The sequence below is a fragment of the Chiloscyllium plagiosum genome, chromosome 5 (assembly GCF_004010195.1).
Source record: "Chiloscyllium plagiosum isolate BGI_BamShark_2017 chromosome 5, ASM401019v2, whole genome shotgun sequence".
Classification (NCBI taxonomy): Eukaryota; Metazoa; Chordata; class Chondrichthyes; order Orectolobiformes; family Hemiscylliidae; genus Chiloscyllium; species Chiloscyllium plagiosum.
The window spans coordinates 36,184,858-36,212,524 of NC_057714.1; the positions used below are offsets into that span (position 1 = coordinate 36,184,858).

The window sequence follows — 27,667 nt, forward strand, 5'->3', positions numbered from 1 at the left end:
ATCAAAGTTATCCAAGTGGGTAATGTCAAAAAAATATTTCTATAGAATCAGATAAGGTGCTAATGAATATGTAACTTACAGAAATCAAATCAGGTCAGATAAATTTCAAACTGCTTGGGGCAAAATACTCCTTTTTGGTCTTGTTTTGGCTGCTCACGTATTTGTTTAAGGACGACAATGGTTGCACAGTCCAATCTTTCAATTTGCATGCACAGACTCCAGATGAAATAAAGTACCACTTAAAGTGAGCAGACAGCTGCCACGGTTCAGATGGTATGGCATTGTACACAAAGAAAAATTATAGCTAGTGGACTCTTCTCTCTCACCACTTCCTTTCTGACACATGCTACCCCAAGGAGCAGAGAAAATTATAATCTCTGATAACTCTTCCATTGCCAACATGAAAGTTTGACATTGCCACGTTCACTAGTTTTGGATTGAAAAACTCCCATGGTAATGTACTCGAGAAATAGCTTCCTTTGAGCTGGTAAAACAAGTGCCTTCTCTTTCTTCAGAGAAACTAGGCTACAGAATAAGCCAATATACATTAATAATTGTAGACTATATGAAGAATCAATTTGTTTTTTATTTAGGAAGTTCTTTGTCACAGCAGAAATACATTTAAAATGGCACATTAAAATGGTTCAGTGAATTTAATGTTATAAATTAGGTTAATTAGTTTATAGATATTATATAAATTAGTTATCATATCACATTACTGTAGCAATGTCATGGAGTGTCAAAAATATCTATTGCATAATTTACAGCAAACCCTTCAAATCAGGAAGGTGCAGGGAACCAATGAAACCACATGCTATGATGGAAAGGATTACTAAGCATTGTACATATTGGGCAAGTGATATTGAATAGAAGTGCTGTAAATGAAATGTGTTAAAAGTTCAAACTGAGATGAAGGTGTAAACTATGGCTTTAAATTTTCTGCTTCAAGTATATCATTGGTGCCCCAGAATTTAATATTTGCATTTAGACTTCAAAGTTAGAGTTACAACTTACTGAAAATTCATAAATTTCTATTAGGTCTTCTTAAAAATGCTGTTGTACATTGTTTCAATCTAAGCTGTGAAAAGTTCTGAAAAGTTAGAATTTAGCAATGCCTCATCAGTCTTAAATTCTTCAAGCTTTCAGCATGAAGTATCTGCTGTAGATTCATAATATCAAAGCCTCAATATTTCTTGCACTTAATGAAATACTTTAATCTGAGGTGATCAGTAAAGTCGAGTCAAACTTTAAAAAGTTTATTTTGAGCAAGGAAGTAAAATATCCCTTTCTAATGCAGAAATTTTAAAATGAATCAAATTTGTAAAAACAAATTTATATTAACACAATATTTTCAGGTCAAAATAGTAGGCTTGGGAGATATTAACAGAATTTTAGAAATGTAGAGCCATCTGCAAGCATTTGTAATGCCACCATTAATTTGCGCAAAAAAAAACCCACCAAGGTGTCAAGAGCAGTGTGATATTGAGCTAAGTGATTCATTCACTAATCTGGCATAAACATTAATTAATTACAAGTAATCATATTTGTAACTAAGAAAATAGTTAACACAGTTTAAACATTTTGCTGTGAACAAGTTTAAACAGTTATCAAAACCCAAATAACTGAGAAGACTGATGGATTTCATCTTAATTAACATACAAAGATTACAAAAACCTCCATTTGCAAAGTCTACTACAAAACAGCTTCCAATGAAAAAGAGTTAGCAAAATTCTTAATACTGCAATCCAGCAAAAAAAGGAACTATTTTTAATTTCAATTGAAGCTAATTGATCACTACTTGCACACTTTTGTTTCAAATTTATAGTATCAGACAACATGGATAATAGGGATATGATCAACTAAAGTCAGTTTGTCTCAACTTCCTAAATCTGATTTAGAGATAAAAGTTGAAAGTAGGAGGACATCTTAAACAAGGCAGAAATAGAATGAATTAAACTCTATTCATATTTGTTATTACACTGATCTATTTATAAGTAAAACAAATTCATCAAGTAGCTGATTTTATTTATGTTTGGACTTACAAGTTTTATCAGTTTACCACAGATACCAAGCAAGCTTCTAATTTCTGCTATTCAGATTAAGAATTTCAATTCTTCCCAATCTGGCCTCTAGAGTTCTAAACATTAAAAAGTGCATAATTCTGAAGTAATGTCATTGGATTTAGAAATAACAGCAAATGTCAGTCAAACAATAAGATTCAATGACCATCATATGCAACTGCATGTTCAGATGTCGCAAGCCTTGGGAATATGCTTTAACCAACTAAAAGAACAGGGTAAAAGTATTTAAACAGGTTTCACAAATTATAATTTCTCACTTAATTGTTTTAGATTACTATTCAATTAATTAACCAAAAGCCAATTAAAGACAAAGATTTCAATTAAAATAATAAACCTAAGCACTTTTGTCTGGTAAACAATAAACCTAACAGTTAATTTATGACCTACCTAGCTAACTGATGCATGACTTTTCTCAATGAACACTCAATCATTCTAACAATGATTCTAACATGCATCTAATATTTAGTACATTAAATCAGATTGCCTTACATGACAAATTATAAAGTTGTGAGCCAACAAAAGTGAAAAATCTAAATATCTTACATCAATTATTCTTGCACAGAATCCATGTTTGAAATGTTTTAAAGTGAAACTTTCCTTAATTATTACATGATCACATTCCTAAAGAGGGCAAAAAGTGACAAATATGTTACCCCAGTGAATTTAAGTTAATTCCTCAGTTAGAATTAAAATTGAATGTGAAAATGATAGTTGGCATCCCTATTTAAGTATCTACAATAGACTGAACCAGAGTAAATCTCTACAACTTCCTTCGTTAATTTTTAATGTGCTAATTTGGATAATGTGTTAATACAGTGAGAGCTCACATAGCAAAATGAGGGATAATATGGAAAAAGTTGGTTCATCTAATAAAACCCTGTTGAAATATTTCCTTTAATTTACAACATACGAAACTTCAAATGAAGAAAATAACTATTTACTTAAATCTAGTTAACATACACAGATATCATGCAGTTTGTACAGTTAGTCATTATTTTACAGTTGTAAATCAAATTAATTTCTCTCACTTAGAACTTCTTGTGTGCCCAATTATTCTATCAATGGTTTACTGGTTATTGACTGTTTCTGTACTTTAAACACTCAGACAAGGCGAGTTGTGTAGTTGTGCAAGGTTGAGATCTTCAGATCTTTTGTAATGATAGGTGGTGTTTCTTCCACAATCCACATACTGATACTTTTCAAGTGAAACCTGTTCTGTATGTCCAAAGTAAGATGTGGTAACAGTTGCTCTGAAAGGATGAGAAATCACCAGTGAAACAATGCAGTCCATAACTTTTAAAAATAGACGTGCAAATTATATTAATTTTAAAAAGGTACTTAATTATGAATAAGTTTTCAAGTCAACTTTTTTTTCATTTCCTATTTTGTCATAGAACGTAATAGCTCCTGTACAATGATTTACTTTATTTTAAGTTACAAGAATATGACTCAGTGAAGCTAAGGATATGAGAGAACAAACGCTGAAAGATAGCAAAAGAATCTTTTCCAGATTTCTACACGGGTCCATTCTTAGAATAGTCGCCAAGAGTTACATGCATGTCTCATCATTGCAAGCTAGCTACTTTAACTGAACCAGGAAGAAAACCAAAAGACCATAAGGTACAGGAGCAGAATTATATTGAAAGCGTGAATTGTTCATTCATTGCATATTTTAAAGTTGTTAGTCTCCGAAGTTAATTTTACTTGTATTCACAGTGACAACCATTTTGCATAGACATGCAGCTGCAAAAAGAAAATAGCAGGGTACCTAATTAACACTTCAACTTCAGACCACAGTAACAATTAGCCTAGCTTTATTTGTGCTGTTTCAAATGCTATATTTAACAGCACAAGAATTGAATAATTAAAGCTCGATCTTTAAATACATTTTATCTCTTTTGCTATGTTAGCATAATGTTCCAATAATGATGTTTATGAGTTTATATTTTGAGACTGTAGTTTTGAATTTAAGATAAATGAAGGAGGTACGCATTCTGTTCTGCAGTCTGCCCAACAATGACACAGAAATATAGAAAATAAGAGTAGGCCACTTGAGCCTGCTCCACCATTTATTACGATCACGGTTAGCATCCAAATTATCAGTCTGTTTCCTCGTTTACCTCCCCATCCTTGGATCGTTTTAGTCCCAAGTGCTATGTCTAATTTACTAAAATTGTACAATGTCTTGGTCTCAACTGCTTTCTATGGTATTGAATCCCACAGTATCACCACACTCCGGGTGAAGAAATTTCTTCTGTGCTCAGTTGCAAATAGCTTGCCCGCATCCTTAGACTGTGACCCCCTGGTTCTGGACTCACCCACCATGTTTATCCTTCAACCAATGCCATTAATAAACAGATGATTTGATCATTCATCTCATTTGTTGTGGACTCTTATAAGGATGAATTAGTGATCTTGTTTACTTCAAGAACAATAGCAATCACAATTCTAAAATGCTTCAATCGCTCAGAAGCACTTACATAGAAGTCATGAAAGCTGCCAAAATAATGGACAATCTTTATATTTATCTTTGCAATGGTTAAGCTATTTGGCACAATATCCAAGAAAGACTGTGATTTTGGCTATACTATTTATTCGGCATTCTATGACATATGCCCTTAAGGCCCATAACCAATCAATAATAAGTGCCTGCACCCAATTCATAACAGCTTCTGAATATACTTTTCTAAATTTACACAATATGGATTCTGTTTAACACATTTTAACAAGAGGTCAAAGCACATTCTAGATCAAATTCATACATTTAACATATAACATGCTATTAATATACTCACTGCATCATAATCACAATATTATGTACTTTGATTGATGTCAATGTACAGTAGTCACTGTAATAATGAAGAAATAACTGAGGTTATGATAGTAGACAAATTAGACAAGGTAATTTTTAGCTAAAACATTATTTCATGTGCATTGTATTCTTGTTCAGGCTGCTCCCCCACTCTGGCATTTAACAGCATTAATTTAGGATGTGACAGAGAATACACGCTCCAAGAGTAGACATAAACTGTTTTTTTTTTATCCAAGATATATTGATTACAGGCAATAAGTGAGCACATTTTCGGTCCATGACATTCATGGACATAGATTCAAGGCAACTGGCAAACCATGAAGTGGTAGTAAAAATTACGCAGCATGTTAGGATGACCTAAACTACACTGCCAGAGAAAGCAGTGGTAGCAGATTCGACAATTTTCAAAACAAATTGGATAAATACTTGGAAAAAGTTTTTTTTAAGGACGATAGGAAAAGAGAAATCAAAAGGGATTTCTGGTGTGTTTCCAATCAGCCAGCACAGTCCACCAAATGGTTCTGTGCTAAATCACTCCAAAATAAGGCTATTTTGAATAAATCAAATTGTGTTTTAGTTAAAACAGAAGAGATGTGAAATATAAAAACTCTAAGGAACCTTAAATACTACATTCAGTTCAGTGCTCCACACTAAAGTAAGAAAATTGGAACTTTAAATTGTGCACAATCCAGATGCAATAGGATGCTGTCTATTTTGAGAAAATGCAGGGATACGAGGAAAGAAAGACTGGAAAATTTTCAGTTTTGTTTATGGAATTAGAACAATGCATTGTATTTACTCACAGTCTGCGAGTATTTAAGATTATCAAAGGATGAGATAAGATACTGATTTCCAGTAGTTGGCAAATTTACCATGAGATTTTCATTCAAGTACTATATATAAATTTTTGTATTCATGTCTGCTCAACAAATATTTTATAAAATGTGAAACCATTCACATTAGCAGTAACTAAGAGCTTTGATTGTTTTGTCTGTAGGAGAAAGTGAGGACTGCAGATGCTGGAGATTATTAGATTAGTTACAGTGTGGAAACAGGCCCTTCGGCCCAACAAGTCCACACTGACCCTCCGAAGAGCAACCCACCAGACCCAAATCGGAGTCTAAAGTATGATACTGGAAAAACTTATGCCAGAAACGTCAATTCTCCTGCTCCGCGGATGCTGCCTGACCTGCTCTGCTTTTCCAGCACCACACTCTCGACTCATTTTGTCTGGTGATTGGTAAAGCGTATATTTGTGGAACAAAATCCTACAATTCTGTTGTGGATACTTGACCTTAAACATCAGGTGGAGATGGACTTTAGCATCTTAACATGCAGTCTTGGCATTCGTTTGTCATTGTTGTGACCATTATTATGAATTTAGTTTTCAAAAGATATTATAAAAGTTTTTCAGAACTCCAACAAGACTTAAACGCATTGCAAGATATATCATTAAAGACCTACCTCTCTGGTATCTTACAAATGGATTAGTTTAGGAGTTCAATACATTTTAACTTTGGGTTCAGTTGCAGATTTATTTACTTAAAGTAACATTTTAAAGTTATTTTCTAGTTTATTACCCCTTTCATTGAAAATTATAAATTATTTGACCAAATAATCTAATTAGTAGGACTGGTCTAATTTACAGTGTAAAGTTCTAATTTAATCTTCCCAGTAAAGTCAGATTTCATTTGAATAATAAGTCCTTATTTAAGGTGCAACTATTTTTCTTCACACAATCTCTTGTTTTTTCCTGCATCTAAAAAAAAATTGTAATGGATTTTAAATAAACTTAGTCTACTGTCTCTGATCCCAAGTTTAAGATGCAGAAAGACACCGGATAACTACAGCAAAGTTCAAAAATAAAAACAAAGCTACTGGCATCTGACCAAAGCTATCCAGTGAGTTAATTGTCTCAGAGATCTTAAAGTCTTGGAAACACTCACTGCTGCCCAGTTGTGTCAAATACAATATGGCAAGGTTTCTCCTGCAGAAGTAAAGTAGGACTCTCGCCAGCTCTCTAGTTAGCAGGTAGGTGCCCTGTTGCATGGATTGAATTCCATCTAATGTTTTGGATCTATAACTTTTCTTCAGATGCGCAACTTCCAGTATTTTGCTTTTGCAATTACGTTATTCAGAAAGAACTTTTCAGCAGTCAGTAAAACAATTAAACAGGCTGTACAATTTTCAATGCAAATGTAAAGACAGCTCAATTAATTACAACTTCCCACTGTGTCTTGAGATAGTTTTGACAAGTTATAAAATGTCATGACTTCTAAAGCATGTGATGGGATTTTGAAATGATCTGGACATTTTTCTGTCTTTTTGGTTCTTTTATTTCTCCTTTTTTTAAGTACTAGTTTCGTAACCAAGATGGCGCTGATGAATGGCAACTTTGTATACTTTTGACTGTTTCCGTGTTCCTATACTAGATCACACATGACTATAATTAAATATTATTGTCATGTGTGATCTAATGTCTAGAATGAAGGACTATTGATTAAAAAAATAAATAGAACAGACTTCGAACAGAATACAAAATAAACTTCTTCACATAGAAATATGAGGTGGTTCACTACACGTACAAAGTTAAAATATTCAGGTTGAGGAGACCCGATAGGTCAGAAAAGGCGAGGAAGGGAGAACAGGACAATTCAATGTGATTAGAACTATTAGCTTATGTTAAAGTTAACTGCTGATATTCAACCGAATAACCTTGTTTGCACATAGAAATGTATGTAAACTGTAATTTGAAAGAGATCTTGTTTTTGTAGATTTAATATTCAGTGGATCTGCTTACTACAAAACAAAAATCAAAGCCAATTGAATTGTATAGCCATAATAAAATACATGAGCTGATCAGCCCATACTATTAATAACACATCAAATTCTGATGACTAGGAAACAAGGGAGGCATTTAAATGCAAAAAAAAAAGTAAATGAGATTCATCCTTAGTGTCAGGATTTTATTTGCAAGACAGGGCTGACCTGGAGCTTCGGAGGCTGAAAAGTGATCTTATAGAGGTTGACAAAATTATGAGGGGCATGGATAGGGTAAATAGGAAAAGTCTTTTCCCTGGGGTCAGGGAGTCCAGAACTAGAGGGCATAGGTTTAGGGTGAGGGGGGAAAGATATAAAAGAGACCTAAGGGGCAACTTTTTCACACAGAGGGTGGTATGTGTATGGAATGAGCTGCCAGAGGAAGTGGTGGAGGCTGATACAATTGCAACATTTAAGAGGCATTTGGATGGGTATATGAATAGGAAGGGTTTGGAGGGATATGGGCCGAGTGCTAGCAGGTGGGACTAGATTGGGTTGGGATATCTGGTTGGCATGGTCGAGTTGGAGTGAAGGGTCTGTTTCCATGCTGTACATCTCTATGACTCTATGACACGATTTAAGGGACCTGAGCTTTTCAATTTGAAAATGAGGAAATCCAAGAAGTGATTTTGCAAATTATTTGAGAAAAGTTAACCCAAATTATGATTAAATCATTTCTTTCTTGTAGACATGACTTAAATGGTGGTCATGAACTGCTAGACACAAACTTGAACCATTCAGAATTCTATTGCCATGAAAATCAATTTTAAAAAAAAGGACTCCAGGTAATCACATCATGAATCATACTCAACATTTCTGGAATGAATTTAAGATTTTGCAAATTTCAAGAACTGATAGGAAAAGAAATTTCTTTTATGATGAACTTGGTCATGTGAATTTTACATGTCTCAGTGCAAGTTTCCAGCATTCAGAACTTGCGCAAAGTCTAATGTTTGTTTGCCAAATTACATAATCATATTCACTTGAAATAAGTTGATTAAAATAAGTTCTATGATAATTTGAGAGAAATGCTACTTACTACATGTAGCTCATTTGGTCTCCTATTATAGTATGAACAGAATAGTCGATCTAAGAAAGAAAGTAAATTATTCAAAATACATAACGATGTCGCATAAAACTCTTCTACACTAGGTTTGATGCAACACAAAAAGCATTTTAACCTAATATGGAAACAGATGAACTAGAAGATTATTTTAATAAACAAATAAGTTTGAGCCATTTAGCCCTTTGAGCTTGCCCCATCACTTAAGAACATCTTTGCAGACTTGATTGTAACCTAAACTTCCACATTCCCACTTAGTCGTGATAACATATTACCTCCTCTCTTAACAAGAAATACCCAATTCTTCCTTAGAAATATTTAAAGGCTCTTCTGGAGAAGTGGAGGCAGCAGAGTTCCAAAGATGCAGAACTTGGAGAAAAGTATTTCCTCATCTGTCTTAAATGGGTAACCTACTACTTTAATTCTAGTTTCCCAAGGGGAACATCATTACCACATCTACCCCATTTAGCACCCCCACCTCCCAAGGACCTTGTATGTTTCAATCAAGTTTCCTCTGACTTTTTGAAAATCCAGTGGATAAATTCCAAATCTATCTAATTTACCCTCAAAATAACACACCCACTCTTAGTATTCACCTACTAAACCTTTTCTGAACCAATTTCAATGTATTGACAACCTGCCCCAAATAAACAGTTCAATACTTGACAATAATATTAGATGTGGTCTCACCAAAGCCCTGTATAAATGGAATACTTATGCATTTTGGAGAAGTGATGGCCTTGTGGTACCATAGCCAGATCTTTAATCCAGAAACTCAGCAAATATACTGGGAATCCGGAATTGAATCATGCCATTGTAAACAGTGGAATCTGAATTACATAAACATGTGGAACTAAAAATTGTTGCAAAAACTAATCCCTTCAGGGAAGGAAAATGCCATCCTCACCTTCTCTGGTGTACACATGGCTCCAGACCACAGCAATGGCCTAGCAAGCCATTCAGTTGTATCTGTTGCTATGAAGTCTCAAAGACCAGCCACCTGGCATTGAACTAGGCACTGGAATTTACATATTCAAGGAATCATAACTTACAGTGTGCCAACACCACCAACCAGTCCAAGAGGTGTCCTGTCCCACTGGCATGATAGAATAAGGACTCAGCTTGTCCAAATCTCATTGCATTATCAGAAACATTGACTGAAACCTTTATTTCACTCATCTAAATCATTAGCATATATTGCTAATAGCTGGAGTCCCAGTACCAATCGCTGCATTACCCTATTAGTCAACTGCCTGAATTCAGAAAGAGACATTTATTCCTTCTTCTTGTTTCTCGTCTGCTAGCCAATTTTCTGTCCATCTCAAAACACTAATCTGATCCTAGTTAATTTAATTTTACACGTTAATCTCTTATATGGGACTCTGTTGATAGCTTTCTAGAAGTTCAAATAAACCACATCCACTGGCTTCATCAACTCTACCAGTTACATCCTCAAAAGGATTCCAGTAGATTTGTCAGGCATGATTTCCCTTTTGTATTTCCATGCGGACTGTGTCTGATTCCTCCACTGTTTTTGAAGTCCACCATCGATGCTCAGTAGTAGCAGGGTGTACTATCTGCAAGATGCATTACAGATAATCACCAACTGGGCCACCAGAAACAATCCTGGGGAAAGTGGGATCTATTATTCGGACAGTCTATAGCTGAACAGGGCTGTGGCAAGTGTTTCAGCAAACTGCATAGTTAAGGAGGGTGAGAGGGTTTTGAAATAAATAGTGGATGCAAGGGATCAAATTTGGAAAGACATGGTGAATCAAAGAATACAGATGGACTGCACAGCTCCTCATATTGCCTATGCTGAAACCCTTGCCTCATCCTGTCTTATGTCATTGGTTCCTTCATGGAGGATAAAACTGGATCAAATCTTTCCTACTGTTGACCCTGAACAGATGTCTGAATCTCAGCACTGGGCTGGCAACACAGTTTTTTGGGCTCTCGCTACTGTTGCGAGAAAAAAAGCATCAAACTCACTATACTGTCTTCTCCCACTACATTATTTTCAACTCCTCATACATAAATGGCTTCCGTGCCAAGGCCAGATTACAGACACTCATTGGAGTGACAGATTCCATCTCACCAAATGTAAGTAATCTAACATTTTTCCAAAATAAAGTAACACAAAAATGTTTTAACAGAGCAAGGATAGCCAGCATCTTTATTGGCTTGCAAAGGAATTGCCATTCAGAACATGTACAGTAGATTATACACCAAATTCACAACTCATTTAGGGAAATGGCAAACCAAATCAATTAAATTTCTTTTGTTTCAGAAGGATAGTATATGATCAAGAAAACAATAAAAGGAAAAAAAGTTTTGCTGCAGATTACCTGTTTCATATCTAGAGGTCCAATTTGGGTAATATTGCTTATCCGTGATTTCCCAATAACTGTTTTCGAAAACTGCACTTGAGCACTAATGTTTGCTACATTCACTGAATAGAAGTTGTTATTTGTAATATTTAAAGTGCTCTGCAAAAGGACAAAACAACAGAATGAAAACCAACTTCACTTCCATATATCCTTAGAATATACAAAACTCAACTTCGCACATCTGTAACTGAAAGCTATTAGCAGTTTAACTTCAGTTTCAACTTTCCACATAATGATATTTTGAATTGCATAGCTTTAATCATAGTACTTGAAATTGGCAAGGGTTGCCTGTATGGGAGTGGGAATAAGAAGTGAGACAAAAAGAGTGACTTGTTAGGAAACCAGATCTGGTCAAAGTTAACAATGGGCTGTCTATGGACCTCTGTTTAGGTTGTCACTACAATTCATGAGTTAATGTTTAATTACAGATAGAGGAAATGAGGACTCTGATGATAGTGGTAACGTTCCCAACTCTGAACCAGATAGAAGCCCCACCTGCATCAGAGCTGTGGCCAGAGGGATATAATAATATCCCTGAACAGGGTGTTTGGAAAACATCTAGACACATGAAATAAGATGATCAAAATGTGATAAGAACATCAGAACACACGTGGCAGCATATTTGCAGGAATAAAAAGCATAGACTTTGAAAGAAATAACAAGCCAATTGTAGCTGGTAGAATCAGTGAGAAGTAAGAAGCATTTTACCTAGACATTGACCACTTTTTGTTTAATGTAACTTGTGTGTCTCAAATTGCCCTGATACCAATATGGCAAGTGTCTCTGTGTGCAAAATTCATTTTCCTTAGCTTAGGAAAAGAAATAAAGTCAACCCAGAGCTACTATTCTTCATTGTCATTTCATTACTTTCGATGTAAGTGGAAAGCAACTTTAATTTCAGTATTAGGCATAGTGGTACTATAACTTCAAAAACTCTCAAAATTAAGTGAATTGCCCAGCATTAATAACAAAGATAATTCTGATTGAAGGCTAGTACCAACCAATAAGTTGCTGATTTTACGTGAACAATCAAATTGTACGTCAGAATATTCTCCCGCGCTTATTTTACCCCTTGGGATTGAAAGGTGAAAAGAGATAAGAAAAGGTGATTGGGTGGGTTACCTTTTGTGAAATACTAGTTCAGTTTGGACAGGCAAGTTTAAAGATTATGCAGAAAACCTTGAACAACGCTGCCCAACAATTATTTTGTTGGAACAGTGACAAATGCTAATAAGTGACATTTTAAATCAAATACTAGTCGAGTCAACTGCAGCAAAACAACCAGGTTAGTTTGACAAAGAGAGCTGATTTAACCAACTTTAGAAGAAATCGGAGACCACAGAATTGGTCATGAACATAAAAGTCATGCTCTAGATATTCATAGCACTGAAGCATTCCCAACCAAAGTCAATGGGTAAGATAGTTTTTTTTAAAAAGGCATGGCAGCAATCAACAGTTCATTCTTCCAACTAATAATACAAAAGGATGGAGATCTCTTTTTAAATAGCATTCTGAACAAAACTGGACTAAAGTTTTCTTGCAATGAGTAAACAAAGTAGGCTATTCCGTTTAAGGAAAAAACGTTTGAAAAACATACTAAATATTAAGGTTCCATTATTTAAGAAGGAATGAGAAATTTAAATGCAAGTTGTAATAACTCAATCAAGAGCACTTTTTCTTGCCATTAAGTGGAAATGTCAACAAGTGTTTTGTCATTTAAATCATTACCGGCAGGAGCATAACAAAACACACCAAGGAACACATAAATTGCATAGTTCCATGAAATAAATTGATAAAAGCAGATTTACAATTTAACAGTTCAGGACTTACCGTGATGTTGAGATAAACTACCCGGTGGATTTGGTCATAACTGACATAAATGGACTTCACACCAACATAACTCACATCAATAGATCGTGGGAAGAGGAAAAATACTGCTAGTCCAGAAAGTAGCAAACAAAGGACTACTGATGAGGTCACATACAATTTCCTGCAAGACATAAGAATTCATTTTCTTTAAAACAAAAGCACACAAAATGTTGTGCGATTAGAATAAATCAAATTAAAGCTCAGCATCCTTTGACGTATTCAATCTATCAATCAACTGAGTTTCTTGTGCTGTCCCTTCTTCAGTACTTAATTGTTAAGTAGTTGTGCCATTCTTTATTCCACATATCCATATATAAATTATATATTAAAATATTAAAACAACCTGCGGTATCTGTTATCGTGTGATCTTAATCTGGTCACTGAATTCTCACAAACTGCTTAAAGTACCCTTGGAGACTTTTTTGTGCACCATATATGTTTTGTTGGAAGTGACTCAGATTGTGATATCATAGCAACGTGAAAAGTTGGTGTGGTAAATAAACTTCACGTTGCTCACTCACAGAATCCAACTATTAGTGCTGTGTGTTCTGTGGATTCAATCTACTAAAAAAACAGGACTGTGGTAGCCGAGATGGAATCACAATATTGAAGTACACATTTACAAGCTGATGGATCATTTTTGAGAGATTGAAATGTAAGCTTCCTGTCATGTGTATGGTGCGTTTTGTGGAGAAGATCAAGAAGAGGAGATATCTTGGTTGCAAAATTTGAAGCATATTCGAACAGAAAGTTAACAAAATCAGGACACTTTTGTAAAGTAGCAGTAACATATTATTTAAAAACATGCATGGAGAAACCAAAAGCGCAAAAAAGACCACACTGCAATACAGATTCTTACACCAGTATTTTAAGGAGCAAAAGGATAGTTAGCAAACACTTAATTATGCATTTAATTATGGATTAAAGAAAAAAAAAGTAATTTTATGAATCAGCAGATAATTGACTCCATCCATTCCTGACAGCATCAAGGAAACATGGTCTTGTTTTTAAACGCTAAAAATGTCAATTCATTGTGAGCCAACTCAAATTCTTCAGTTCAACCTACTCACCAACTGGTATTAGAGCTCATCCTACTGAAATAAAAAAAAGAGAGAAAATGCATAAACTGCAAAGTAAAGTCAGCCTAAACGGGCACAACACCAAATTGGAATTGTCAGGTAGTCTTAATGTCTGAACTGGATCATTTTGATAGCTAAACACAGCAGATCCAGGAAGCTGTGTCAAAAAGTGACCAGCAGCAATAGCTCAAAAAGATCGAGCAGTGGCCTGCATGCCTCCAACAGATACCCAAGGTGGTATGTTCTCTCTGGCCATTTACAGATAAATTAAGATTTGTCCACAATTTAATCTGCAAATGGGCAGTAAGTCTTAACTCCACAAGCTCTAAGATATACTAGACTATTCACATAGTTGAAAATCACATGGACTATAATCTGGCTTTGAGAATTATTTTTAAACTTTGACCAACCAAGTCCAATACCGACACCTCCACATGATCGTCACATACGTCACATTGTTGCAGAAAAATTGAAAGGTTAGTGCATGAATTCAAATATTAGCTCAGCATTAATAAGGACATTGATCAGGTCATCATGCCAAACATTCAAGCAAGATGCTAGCTCAATCTCAAGAAACAAACAATCATATTATTATCAAAGGGTTTTCCTTCAAAGGGAAAAGGAGGGATGTTGTATTATGGCATAAATTCCAGACAAGACCTTTAATGTGACACCATGACAGATGGCTTTTTGGCATTAATGCAATTGATTCACCTTCAGTTATTCTCTCTGTGCAATGGAGTCAGTGTAGTCAATCAATCGTGTCTAATGGACAATAACATTAAGCGCTGAACCTAGATAGCACATGGAAGTCTTTGATATTGTGGGCTTTTAAACAGTGAATATTGTAGCTAAACATCAAGTATTTAATTGAGAGAATCTAAAGCATATATTTTAAGGACCATCATGTATCAAAGTACAAAAGGGCATCACTTAGAATAAAGGAAGATGGTATGGTAGTTCAAGTTCAATCATCTCAGCCACAGGACAATATGACAGGGGTTACGCAGGGCAGTGTTCATGGCAGAACAAACATCATAATAACTAATTAAATTAAATCAATCAGAACAGCCCTTAAGCATGAATCACTATTCAATAAGATCATAGTGGATTTGCCCAGGCTTCAATTCCTCTTTTGCACTGGCTCCTCAAAGCCCTGAACTGCCTGGTATTCTAGATATTATCTCTTTAAATACTTTGTGATCTAATCCCCACAACTATCTGATGTGAAGAATTCCAGGTGTTTGTTACTCTCTCAGGTGTAGAAATTGCTTTGCTTCTCAGTTTTTAACGAGTGTCTCCTTATACTATAACTATAGCCCTTAGTTCAAGATTCCCCAACTTGTTCTGATGATTAAATGAATGCATAACAAGTTATCATATAACTCAGGTAATCTTAACCCCTTCCATAGAAAATATGAATTCCACACTATGTTTTGCTTTATTAGTTCCAGAGTTGAAATTAGTCTTCTGAGATGGTTTATCTGAATCAAGTCTGCAGCAAGTTTAATTGGTTGAAGTTCGATTCTCACAAACTGGAATCAATGGATATCAGGAGGCAAACTCTCTGCTGCTTTGGGAGTCATACCTGCTGCGTAGGAAGATGGTTATGGTTGTTGGAGCTCACCTCATCTCAGATCTGGAATATCTCTGCAGGAGTCCCTCAGGGTAGTGCCTGAGGTCCAATCATCTTCAGCTACTTCAGTTATGACCTTCCCTCCATCATAAGATCAGAAGTGGGGATGTTCAATAATGATTGCACAATGTTCAACACCATTCGAGAGTTCTGAGATGCTGAAGCAGTCCATGTTCAAGATTTGGACAATACCAAGCTTGGACTGACAAGTGACAAGTAACATTCACACCACACAAACACCAAGGAATGACCATCTCCAATAAGAGACACAATCTAACCACTGCCTCTTGATATTCAATTAAGTTACCATCACGGAATCCCCCACTAACAACATTCTGGGTCTACCATTGATCAGAAACTGTACTGAACTCATTAATAAAAATAGTTCTAACAGGTCAATGGCTAGAAATATAACAGTAAGTGACTCACCTCCTGACTACCCAAAGCCTATCTACTACCTCCAAGGCACAAGTCAGGAGTGTGATGGAATAATCCCCATTTGCCTGGATGAGTACGGTTCCAATACCACTCAGGAACCTGACACCATCCAGGAAAAAGCAGCTGACTTAAATGGTGTTACACCCAAAATCATCCACTCCCTTCACCACTGATGCCCAGTAGAAACAGTGTGTATTATCTAAAGATGCACTATAGAAATTTGCCTAGATCCTGAGACAGCACATTCCAGACTCTTGACCATTTCCATCTAGAAGAACAAGGACAGTAGATACATGAGAACACTATTATCTACAAGTTCCCTTCCATTCAAATCAACACCCTGACTTGGAAATATATCACCATTTCTTCACTGTCACTGGGCCAAAATCCAGAAATTTCCCACCCTAAGGGCATTGTGGGTCAAAGTCAGCATGTGGACTGTAGTGGTTCATAAAGGCAGCTCATTACCTTCTTACGGGCAACTAGGGACAGAAAATAAATGCTAGCATCTATAGAACTGTACCCTAGTTTACAATAAACTCCATTAAAAATGAAGGAGATAAGAAAATCACCAAGAGCTTTTGGATTCAAATCACAGCCAGGATCATGTCATGGTACTCAGGTAGTCACTGAGAGACAAGTCATTACATTTTGCTAATAGATGTACAAATTCAGGAAATCCAATCAGAAAGCATTTTCCTGAATGCTGTGTTTGCTACCACAACAGTAGGTGGCGCACTCACTCAGGAATTGCAGTACTTGTGACATTGCCAGAGATGTCACAAGCAGCTGCCTGCAAAGATCAGACCACCCTTAGCAATGAGCAATTCAAATTTATTTAATTGCAGAACCAATAAAATGCTTAATCTTTTCAAATTATTCTATGATGTGCAGCCTTAAATGTTTTGAGATCTTATTCTGTCAGCCTAACATCACGGCTACTCACAGTTGAATGGAATGATGAGCCGAATGGCTAAGCAAGGGCAGCTGCAGACATAACACATCAGCTACATTAGTACCATGTGTCTTTTGGCAGAGTGGATGCTAAATTCATACTCCAGGCATACAATGACTTCCAGCACAATCAACATCATGTACCAGTGCGATGGCAGGACACAAATCCTTTCTGTAAATTATGGAAATTGGCTAGAAAGCATGACCTTAAAAGACAACACTGTAGGACCAACCTTTACATTCCTACTTGGCAAACTGCGAGCCAATTGAATTTTAATTGTTGTGCACAAAGCATCTAACAACCATGCATAATATTTGCTGTACTATTTTTTCAAAATGTTTTAAGAGAACATACGTTCGCCTTGGTCTCAGTCTCTGATCGCTATAAGGAATCAAGGCCACGAGCTGGTTTTCTTGATCTGTATAGAGAAAAAACATCAAATTCAGGGCAGAATTAGAAGAGGGTAATATTCTTTAAAAGCAAATAAGCAAAACCTATTCAAAACAGCATACAGTAGAGTGCTTTCATTACTACGTGTTACTTTTACTTTTTTTCCCCCCCAGAAGGTATTTCTAATTATTCGCTTTTTTTAAAAAAGCACTGCTTTAGAATTAAATCTTATTGTCACTTGTACTCCAGTACAGGAAAATCGACGTTTCGGGCATGAGCCCTTCTTCAGGAAACGAAACGTCGATTCTCCTGCTCCTTGGATGCTGCCTGACCTGCTGCGCTTTTCCAGCAACACATTTTCAGCTCTGATCTCCAGCATCTGCAGTCCTCACTTTCTCCTCAAGTACAGGAATACAACAGTATAGTGAAAAATGTCCGAAATTTGCATTCACTGGCACCACTTTGGTTACAAAACCAGTGTTTAACAAATCAATACAAGAAATCCAAGAAACACTACTAAAAGGAAAGAAAAATGTCAGAATCATCTTAAAAGTCCCATCTCAAAAAACTTGAGGAAATCTGGCAGTCTCCAAATTGGAAAGAATTAATATGTCGTTTCTTAAAATTTCTCAGCTCAGTGCAAAGCATTTTATGATTGATATGATATTAAATTAAATATTTCAAAAACAGCTATCCTGATCTGCCATTTAAGATAGTATATTCAATTTCTTCACTTAAATTTAGAAGGACAAACTTACAAGTTAATTTGTAGGCTAACAATAGACAAATACCACAAAGCCTGCCAAACTGTAATAAAACACAAGGGGCTTAGTAACATTCTTCCAAAAAAGTATTGAACTTACACATCCAATCAGGTCTACACAGAATGTTGACCTTAACATTATAAGGGACACCAAGGATGGACAATAAATATAGTTATGCCAGTACAGTACACATCCCAAAAATTAAAGCTTTGTAAAAGGGCTTCATTACTTCGTGAAGCATCTCAAAGCACTCTAAAACCAATGGATTACTTTGGAATTGCAGTTACTAATGACACACACAGCAGTTGATTACTGTTGGCCAAATAAATTCCATAAATGCTGAATGGAGATACAAACAAACCACTAATAAAAAGTTCACTGGTGACTGTATATAGCCAAAAAGAGAGTCAGGTTTTATACAGGATACATAGATCTCATACTTCTTTGACAAGATTTTAAAACGTTAACATAACTCAATCTCTTCCCCTTTAGAGGTCATGGTTTATTCATAACTGTCCAGCATTTCATATGTTGCCATAAATATCTTAAGATTCAGTATGAAATTCTGATCAATTGAGCTGTCTTTACACTTGCAATGAAAATTGTTCAGCCTGCTTAAAAATTTATTGACTGCAGAAATACCCTTTCTGAATAACGCAATTGCAAAAGCAAAACGTTGTGGAAGTTGCAGATCTGAAGAAAAACTTTAGATCAAAAACATTGATGGAATACCATCCAAGCAACAAGGGGCTCACCTGCTGATTAGAGAGCTGGGAAGAGTCCCTCATTGCTTCTGTAGGAGGAACCTTACCATATTAATGAGTATTAGGCACTCAACTGCCAGCAGTTGTTCCCAAGAATTTAAGATCTCAGAGGTGATAAACTCACCAGAGAGATGTAGTCAGATGCCAGCAGCTTTCTGTTTTTATTTAGGAGCTTTGAAGCATTTATCCAGTGTCTTTTTGTATCTTAAGTTTGGGATTAGAGCCAACAGACAATGACATAAAACCAGAGACTGTCAAAAAAAGACAATTGTTGCAGCTTAAGGATTTATTATTCAAACTTGACTTTTACTGGAAAGGTTAAATTAAAACTTTACATGATACATTCGATCAGTGCTGTTAATTAGATTCTTTGGTATAAATAAATTTATCTACTGATACTTAATTTTCAACAAATAAGTAATAAACTAGAACATATCTTCAAATCAATACTTTTTCGTAAATAAATCTTCTTTTCAATCCAATTCTAAAGTGTACTGAATTTGTATAAATCAATACCAGTTTAACCTATCCAAATGTAAAATACCAGAGAGGTAGACCTTTAATGACCTCTTTTACAATGCATTTAAGTCTTGAGAGCTCTCAAATACTTTTATAATATCTTTGAAAACTAAATTCATAATAATGGGTCACAATGACAATTTAATGCCAAGACTGCATGTTGAGATGCTAAAGTCCATCTCCAGCTGATGTTTAAAGTTAAGTACCTGCAACAGAACAGCAGGATTATGTTCCACAAATATGTATTTTTACCAATCACCAGACAAAACAACTAAAGCTCTTTCTTACTACTAACGTAAACAGTTTCAATTTATAAGATTTTTTAAAACTATTCATCAATACAAAAATTCTGTACTATTTGAATGAAAATCTCAAATGCAAGTGCAAATATTTAGAAGTACGCACCTCTTGGAATTCTTCCTGTTCCTTGACATGTTGGACAAGTAACACTGTCGCGACCAGTGAATTCCACATATGGAAACTGTGAAACATCCCCATTTCTACTACAGTCCTCATCATGATCAGCTGAAATATCTAGTTTGTCCCTATCCGTTGTTGATGTGCAGGACTCATAACTTTCACTCATGGGTCTGTGCAGCGATATACGAGATAGATTTTTCCCCATGGTTCAATAAACTCTAAGAGGAAAAAAGAATGAAATGTAATTTAGCTTACATACACATGGACCTCAGAAACTCTTACCTATAAATCCAGTAGCAACAAAATCATCACTTGCATCACTAACTGAGCTTTCAATTAAAAATAATTGAAACTGATGCTACATTAAAAAATAACATACAAAAACAAAAAGCAGAGGCATCATTACTATGGCTGAAAGTCATCAACACAATTGCTCCACTAAAGTGATATATATGGTACATTGCTGGCTCAACTGTGTCTCAGACTCGTCAGAAACCTTAGTCAAGCTATAACAATTAAATGAAAACAGTCTTGAATTTAAGAATTCTTAGAATCTGTAGAATTCTTCCCAGACTACTCTGACCTATCACCAACATTTTTCAGTGCTCCCCACTGTAACCACCCTGGTATGGTAGCGCCTGGTGTTGGAATGCCAAGACCCAATCCTCTATCATCCTCTTTGTCTCTGAAATTTTATCCATTTTAACATTTCTACCACTGTATAGGTGAACTGTACAGGAAGAATTATTTAAATAGTTTGATTCCAAAAGCTTAATTAGAAGGTTTTAGACAAAGTTTGGTTTAATCTGAGAATGTGAAAGATATGATATGCCTTCTTATTAACAAACTTAAAATTATTGGGATTAGAAATCAGGTGACTCCATTCAATTTTGCAACATCAGGTATTAACACATTAGGTATTCTCCAACCAAAACATTTAGGTTTAAATTAAAATACTGCAGATGCTGTAAACCTGAAATAAAAACACGTTTCTGGTAAAACTCTAGCAAAATAGCCAAGATCTCTTTTCCCAGGGTAGCAGAGTCCAAAACTAGATGGAATAGATTTAAGGTGAGAGGGGGAAGAGGGGGAACGACCCAAGGGGCAACATTTTCATGCAGAGAGTGGCACAGGTATGGAACGAGCTGCCAGAGGAAGTAGTGGAGGCTGATACAATTACAACATTTAAAAGTCATCTGAATGGATATAGGAGGTAGGAACAGTTTAGAGGAATATGGGCCAAATGCTGGCAAATGGGGCTAGATTAATTTAGAATATCTGGTCGGCATGAACGAGTCGGATCGAACGATCTGTTTCCATGCTGGACAGCTCTATGACTCCAAGTCTAGCAGAATCTGTGCAGATTGTAGAAGTTAATCTTTCATGTTGAATATGGCTATTCACAAGAGTTGACGTACTGGTTGCAAAAACATAAATGAACTTCCTTGTCCCTAGATATTGCCAGATGAGTTTTTTCCAACATATTTTGCTTTAAGTTAAGATACTTAGCAATTACTTGAATCCAATTTTCATGAAGCAGCATTTTGAGGACATGACAAAGCAGCACATGAGAATTCAAAACCTGAACACAAAAAAGTGTTGTTAAAGAACTTAAAGTGAACATTTTCTAAACAAAAAATTAGACCAATACTTTTCATAAGGTTGTCTTGAGATGGCTCTAAATCTATGACAAATCTGCTGCCAAATTCAGTTGAAGTTTTCTACATAAATTTTCCTTGTGATAAATTTCCACTTTAAAGGAACATTATCAAACAAAAGATAACACTGAACTACATAAAGTGATATTAGGCCAGACGACAAAGACTTCAATCAAAGCCCCAGCAGCTTTTAATGCATGTCTTAAAAGATGAAAACAAGGTAGAGAGGTAAGGAGGTACGACAAAAGGATTTCCAAAGCTTAAGCTCTACAACTGAAGGCACAGCCACCAACGGTTGAACAATTAAAGCTGAGCATGTTCAGAATTAGAGCAACATTGACTTCTTGCATTATGGACTGGAGATGATATATAGGAAGGGGCAAAACCAGAGTTTTGAAAACAAGTTTAAGCATGTTAAACTCAAGACAGTGCCTGATTGGGAGTCAATGTAGGACAGCAGGCGCATGACTGAGCGATAAATAGTACTAATTTAACAGGTAATGTTCTTAATGTGGAAATGATGCCCTTTTAATGCTCAATTAAATCGTGTACATCAAATGGGAACATTTGAGTATCTGAACAAAGGTTTCAAATAAGGATAGGGTAGAAATACACTTGAAAAGATAAGCACAGAAGATACAAAACATTTAAATTTAAAATCTCTACAATTCAGAGTCTTAGCTTGGCAAAAACAGAAAATATTATTCAAACAGAAAATGCTGGAAATACGCAGGTCAGTCAGCATCTGTGAAGACAGAAACAGTTTTAAAGTTTCAGGTTGATAATCTTTAATCAGAACTTTTATCAGCTCAGATGAAAGGACATTGACTTGAAACATTAACCCTATTTTTCTCGTCATAGAAATATTTAGCAGGTCAGATGGTGTCTATCTTTTTTTGTTTAATATCAAATTTCCAGAATCCACATTATTTGCTTTACTCACATCAAATGTGGAACACCTTAAAGTAATTATGTTTGTTTGTACGGTAATTTTTTCTCAAGAGAAAAAGATCAGCAAAATATTTTTTAAAAAGGAAGAAACACAGACTTAATACTTTGCAGCATTTTGTACGTCAGCGTTATACTAACAGTGCATAAATCATAAAAGTCAACTTCACTGCGTATTTTATTCAAACAGTGCGGATAAGTGCACAAAAACGTAAGCAATCAAAAACTTCATTTTAAGAGTTTGTAGTTATCAATTCTAACCATCTCATCACTGTGTTTCAACTAAACCCGTAATAAAGTATTTGGTTTTGAAGAATGAATACATACATTATTAGCTAAATTTCATCTACTATAAACTACAATATGTTCAGCAGTACTTCAAAACTAGTCTGATGCCTTCCACAAAGGAAGCATTCTCTTTCTACTCTCCACCCCCCCCCCCCCCCCCCATTCCTCCCCCTCCCAACCATTCCTCACTGTAACAATAAATGTAAAGCTCTTTTAAAAATACTGGATGGGTAAAATAACTGAAAAGGTCAAACAAGTCTAGAAATCATTAAAACCTTGATGGTAATAGAAATGGCTAAAGTCAGGTTATTGCAGCATATTGGAGCCTGAAACAGTTAACAATTCCAAGTCTGTAAACTTTCGTCAGAGCATAAAAAATTTGATGACTGAAATTTATCCTTACTACCAGCCCACAATTATTATGATTTTCCCTCTACATGTTTCAAAGTTTTCTTTATATGGGGAAAGGGGAGCTCTGCTTTAGTAAAAGAACTAAATTTATAGAAGTTAAATAAAAGCAAAATCCAGTAAGTTAGATTTCAGGAGAGACTGAGCATCTGTAATCAACCACTAACTATACAGCAATTGGAATGGTTTCTGCAAAGGAATTTACAAGAACAACAAAATCAGATTGTTGAAAAAAAGCTCAGCTAGCCTGGCAGATCTGTGGAGAGAAATCAGACAATGTTACAGGTCAAGTGACCCTTCCTCAAAACAGCTCCTGAACATTAGCATCTGTGGAGACAAATCAGAGTTGTCAGACCTGCTGAGCTTTTCCAGCAATTTGTTTTGGTTTCTGATTTACAGCATCCAGTTATTCTGTTTTTTTATTAAATGAATTTACAATATTGTGGATGAACTATTTAATATGGAAGTTCAAGAAATTGCATATATTTACTGATGACAAACATGAAAATCTCCGAAATTAAAATAGATTAAATTAAAACTGCTTCATATGTAGATGCATCTAGTGTAAAAAAAGAATTGATTTGATTTGACACTTGCATTTCACTTAATAATAAAGTAGCATGCAGTGAGAAGTTTCAGCTGTCACCATTTTGATTAATTTAAGAATAAAAAGAATGCTGGAAATTAAGATGAAAAAGATAAAAGTGTTAGAATTATATAAAATTTGGACAATTCATTTATGACTTCCATTGTCTAGTTTAGTATCCAACATAGATACCTGCCTATGTTTATCAAGCCTGAAAACAATGTCCACAGACAGAATAGACAAACAAGCTATTTCAGTTCTGAACAGAAGTCACTGGACTCAAAATATTAAGTGTTCCACTCACCGAGGATTCTGCCAGACTTGCTGAGTTGCTTCAGCACTTTGTTTTTATTCCAGATTTAATAATATCCACAATATTGTTTCAAGGTGTTCCTCTTGAGGAGCACTAGCAAATCTCTCCACCAGGATACTGATCTCCTACCAATTCAGATGCAACCCATCTTTCTTACACAGGTCATTTCTACCCAGAAGATATCCCAATGATCCAAAATGTGAATCCCAGGTCCTCAGCTACGCATTCATCTGCCCTATCCTTCTGTTCCTACTCTCACTAGCACATAACACCTGGAGTAATCCAGAAATTACTACCCTCGAGGTTTACTTTTTAACCTCCTGTCTAATTTCCTAAATTCTCTTATGTCATTCGTAACATGTACAATGACCTTCTGCTGGTCACTCTCCCCTTGGGAGAATATCCTGTACCCTCTCAGAGGCATCCTTGAACCAACTGGACGCCACTGCTGTGCAAGTTTGCAACTGCCTGAAGGCCAAATGTTTGCCCTTGTCTTTATTATTTTTCTTGGCATTAGCAGGCAATAAACTGTCTCAGACTCAAAGTCTTGTGATCACTGTAGTAATAGAGTTTTAAAAAATGCACATTTTAATTCAAGAATGCCATGTGGCTAAAAAGGAATGTAAACTTTTGCTGAGATCAGCGGGGAGGTTGGAAAAAAAAGGGAACAAATTCACCCTACCTCACCATGACAGACTATTGGTTTAATCATGTGTCCCTTCTAAGTTATAGTCTAAGAATCTTAAAATAACAATCAAATCAATGGAATACAATAAGAAAATATTAGTACATTTGAGATAAAAAAGACAACAAGTTGAAAAAGATTGCTAATTTGTCAATCATCACTAACAGTCTCTAAACATCAGGCAATCTGGATTTATCTTGTTAATACTACAAGCTGCTGCTTGGAGACATGATCATGTTTTTCTAGGTGGAAGGTAACTCATCTCATTGACTAGTTTGCTAATTAGGGAGATAGTAATACACACTTCCAGACATCTGAGAAAGTCAGAATGCATGCTTTTTATAGTATATAATACTGTTATCTATATTTCTGCTGGTAAAAACAAGTGTATGTTTCTAAGGCTAAAGTTATTAATTGAATTACAAGCAGCAGGTTCAGATTAACAGTCATTCTGAGCAACTTCTAAGCTCTCTAAGGTTGGGAGCATTGACTCCTGGTCAACTTTTTAAAAGATGGGCTAGTTGGACAAAAAAAATGTCAGTCTCTCAACTAAAGAAAAGGATATTATTCAACTGGAAAAAGTGCAGGAAAGATTTATAGTATGCTACTTGGACGGGAAGGTATGAGTTATAAGGAGAGGTTGAATATACTGGGACTTTTTCCCAGGAGTGTTGGAGACCGAGGGTCATCTTACAGAGATTCAACAAAATTATGAGAAGCATAGATAAGGTATGGTTTGGAGATGCTGGTGTTGGACTGGGGTGTACAAAGTTAAAAATCACAACACCAGGTTATTCCAATTAAACCTGTTGGACTATAACCTGGTGTTGTGTGATTTTTAACATAGATAAGGTAGGTGGCCAACAGCTTTTCCCCGTGGTAGAGGAGTCTAAAGCTAAAGAGCATAGGTTTAAGGTGAGGGGGCAGAGATACAAAAGGGTCCAGTGGGGCAATTCTTTTCCCACACAGAGAGGGGTGAGTGTCTGGAACAGGCTAGTGGTGGAATCCAGTACAATTTCATCATTTAAGAAACATTTTAATAGGTACATGGATAGAATAGAGAGAGAGGGATATGGATCAAATACAGGCAAATGGGACTACTTTAAATTGTGAAAACTGGGCAGCATGGGCAATTTGGGCTGAAGAGCCTGTATTGATGCTGTAGACTACTGACTCTATTTCCCCTGAATGGAATTGAGGGGACATTCTCAGAATAAAGAGAAAATCATTTAGGGTGGCGATGGGAAAGAATTTCTTCATTTAGAGAGTGAACCTTTGAAATTCATTACCCTTTATGGACTGCAAAAACTCAGTCACTGAATACCATCAAGGCATAGCAGATTTCGAAATAACACTGACTGACATCATGAAATACGGGATTAGCAGAGACTGAATGAAAGTAAATGATCAGTCATGAGATAGAATCGCCTGCAGATGAGCACAATCAAGAGCTGAACGACCTACACCAACTTCTCTAAAGCATTTCTTCTTTGAGTAGTTTGTTATTGCATTCTAGAATGCCAATGTTGGGCAGCTAAACTAAACGGGCAAACTTGCATGCAGAACGGGACTCTCATGCACTAGACAAAACACCCACATCATTTCATGCTGTATTAGCAAATACGTTGTACAACACCCAAGCGTTTACAGATTTTCATTTTACGATTGAAACATCCGGATTTATAAAAAGGGCACAACTAGACGAATGAGGTCGTAAGAAAGTATTCGCTTTGTTCAACACTTCCCCAATAAAACTGCACTAGCAGCAGGGAAATATGAACCTTAAGCATTACATTATTTTTTTTAAAAAAAAGCTTTCCAAAGTTTATAACACATAACGTTAACATAAGATTGCAAATCTCTCATAAATTAATCTGGTAGTGTGAAATAAAAGTGCGCTCCACAGGTCTGAACAGGCCCAAAAACACATTAAACAGAGAGTCTCAACTCAATGCCTGAACTGCTGTGCTCTTCCAGCACTAATCCAAAATCTAGTTTCCAGCATCTGCAGTCATTGTTTTTACCTCAATGACACTGCACGCTGTTGACCAGCCTGAGTACAGGGGATTGGGCAGGGAGAGTGGGCTGAGCATTCTGACTGCCCCTGGGACGGGTGCGCTCGCAGCTGCGCTGAAGCGACAGGTGCTCGTGGACATTGTTCTGGAACCTCCCCCACGCGCTGCCTCTGGGCCAACCGCCGCAGCGGGGCCCGCGAGGGCGGGGGACTGCCGTCCGACAGGCGGCCTCAAGTAAATGTCTCCGCTCCCGCCACCGCTCAACCGACCCTCCGGCAACTTCTTACCTCGGTGCCCTCTCCCACACAGCGGCGAATTCTTCGCTCGACGTCCGCGCCGAAGCTGGTAGAGGGTGGTGGTGGTTGTTGTTGTTGTTATTGCTGCTGCGCGAGCTCATTAATCTCAGTAGCGGCTCATCCTGCGCTGCTGTTCTTTCTGCCTCCGCCGCCGTGTTTACCTGTCAGTCCACGTCGAGGGCCGGCTGCACGGCATGACGGGATTACATCATCAGCACATCCTCCTCCCCTCCCCCCAGGACATCCCTCCCTGCAGGGTGGAGACTCTCCTCCACACACGTAGGTGTGTGTTTATTTGGCACTCACTGATTCTCACGTTCGCACGGACAAACATGCTCAACTTTTTTTTTCAAACTTAAGGCCGATGTAATGATCTGTCGCCTTCTGAGGTCTTAAAAATGCCACGGCATCCCTTACAAGCTCTTCAATTCCCAGTGGCATTCCCCCCCCAAATAAGACCCACGCCTTTC

At 36.4% G+C, this 27,667-nt stretch overlaps 1 protein-coding gene across 1 annotated transcript; it reads right to left on the reverse strand.

Moving 5' to 3' along the window:
• Positions 1-566: 566 nt before the first annotated feature.
• Positions 567-27,427, reverse strand: tmem106ba (transmembrane protein 106Ba). Its single transcript, XM_043689851.1, has 8 exons — positions 27,189-27,427; positions 19,986-20,218; positions 17,498-17,561; positions 12,997-13,156; positions 11,125-11,265; positions 8,753-8,802; positions 4,877-4,930; positions 567-3,331 (listed from the first exon to the last, which is right to left on the reverse strand). The coding sequence occupies exons 2-8, from the start codon at positions 20,203-20,205 to the stop codon at positions 3,175-3,177; spliced, it is 846 nt and encodes a 281-aa protein (XP_043545786.1). The 5' UTR covers positions 20,206-20,218; positions 27,189-27,427; the 3' UTR covers positions 567-3,174.
• Between the last annotated feature and the right edge of the window lie 240 nt (positions 27,428-27,667).

Excerpts from the sequence above, each read along its gene's own strand:
- tmem106ba (XM_043689851.1), bottom strand. The coding sequence starts at position 20,205 with ATGGGGAAAAATCTATCTCGTATATCGCTGCACAGACCCATGAGTGAA. Across the intron at positions 17,562-19,985 it reads AACAGGAAGAATTCCAAGAG|ATCAAGAAAACCAGCTCGTG; the intron begins GTGCGTACTTCT and ends TTCTCTATACAG. Across the intron at positions 11,266-12,996 it reads TAGTTTATCTCAACATCACG|AGCACTTTAAATATTACAAA; the intron begins GTAAGTCCTGAA and ends GTCCTTTTGCAG.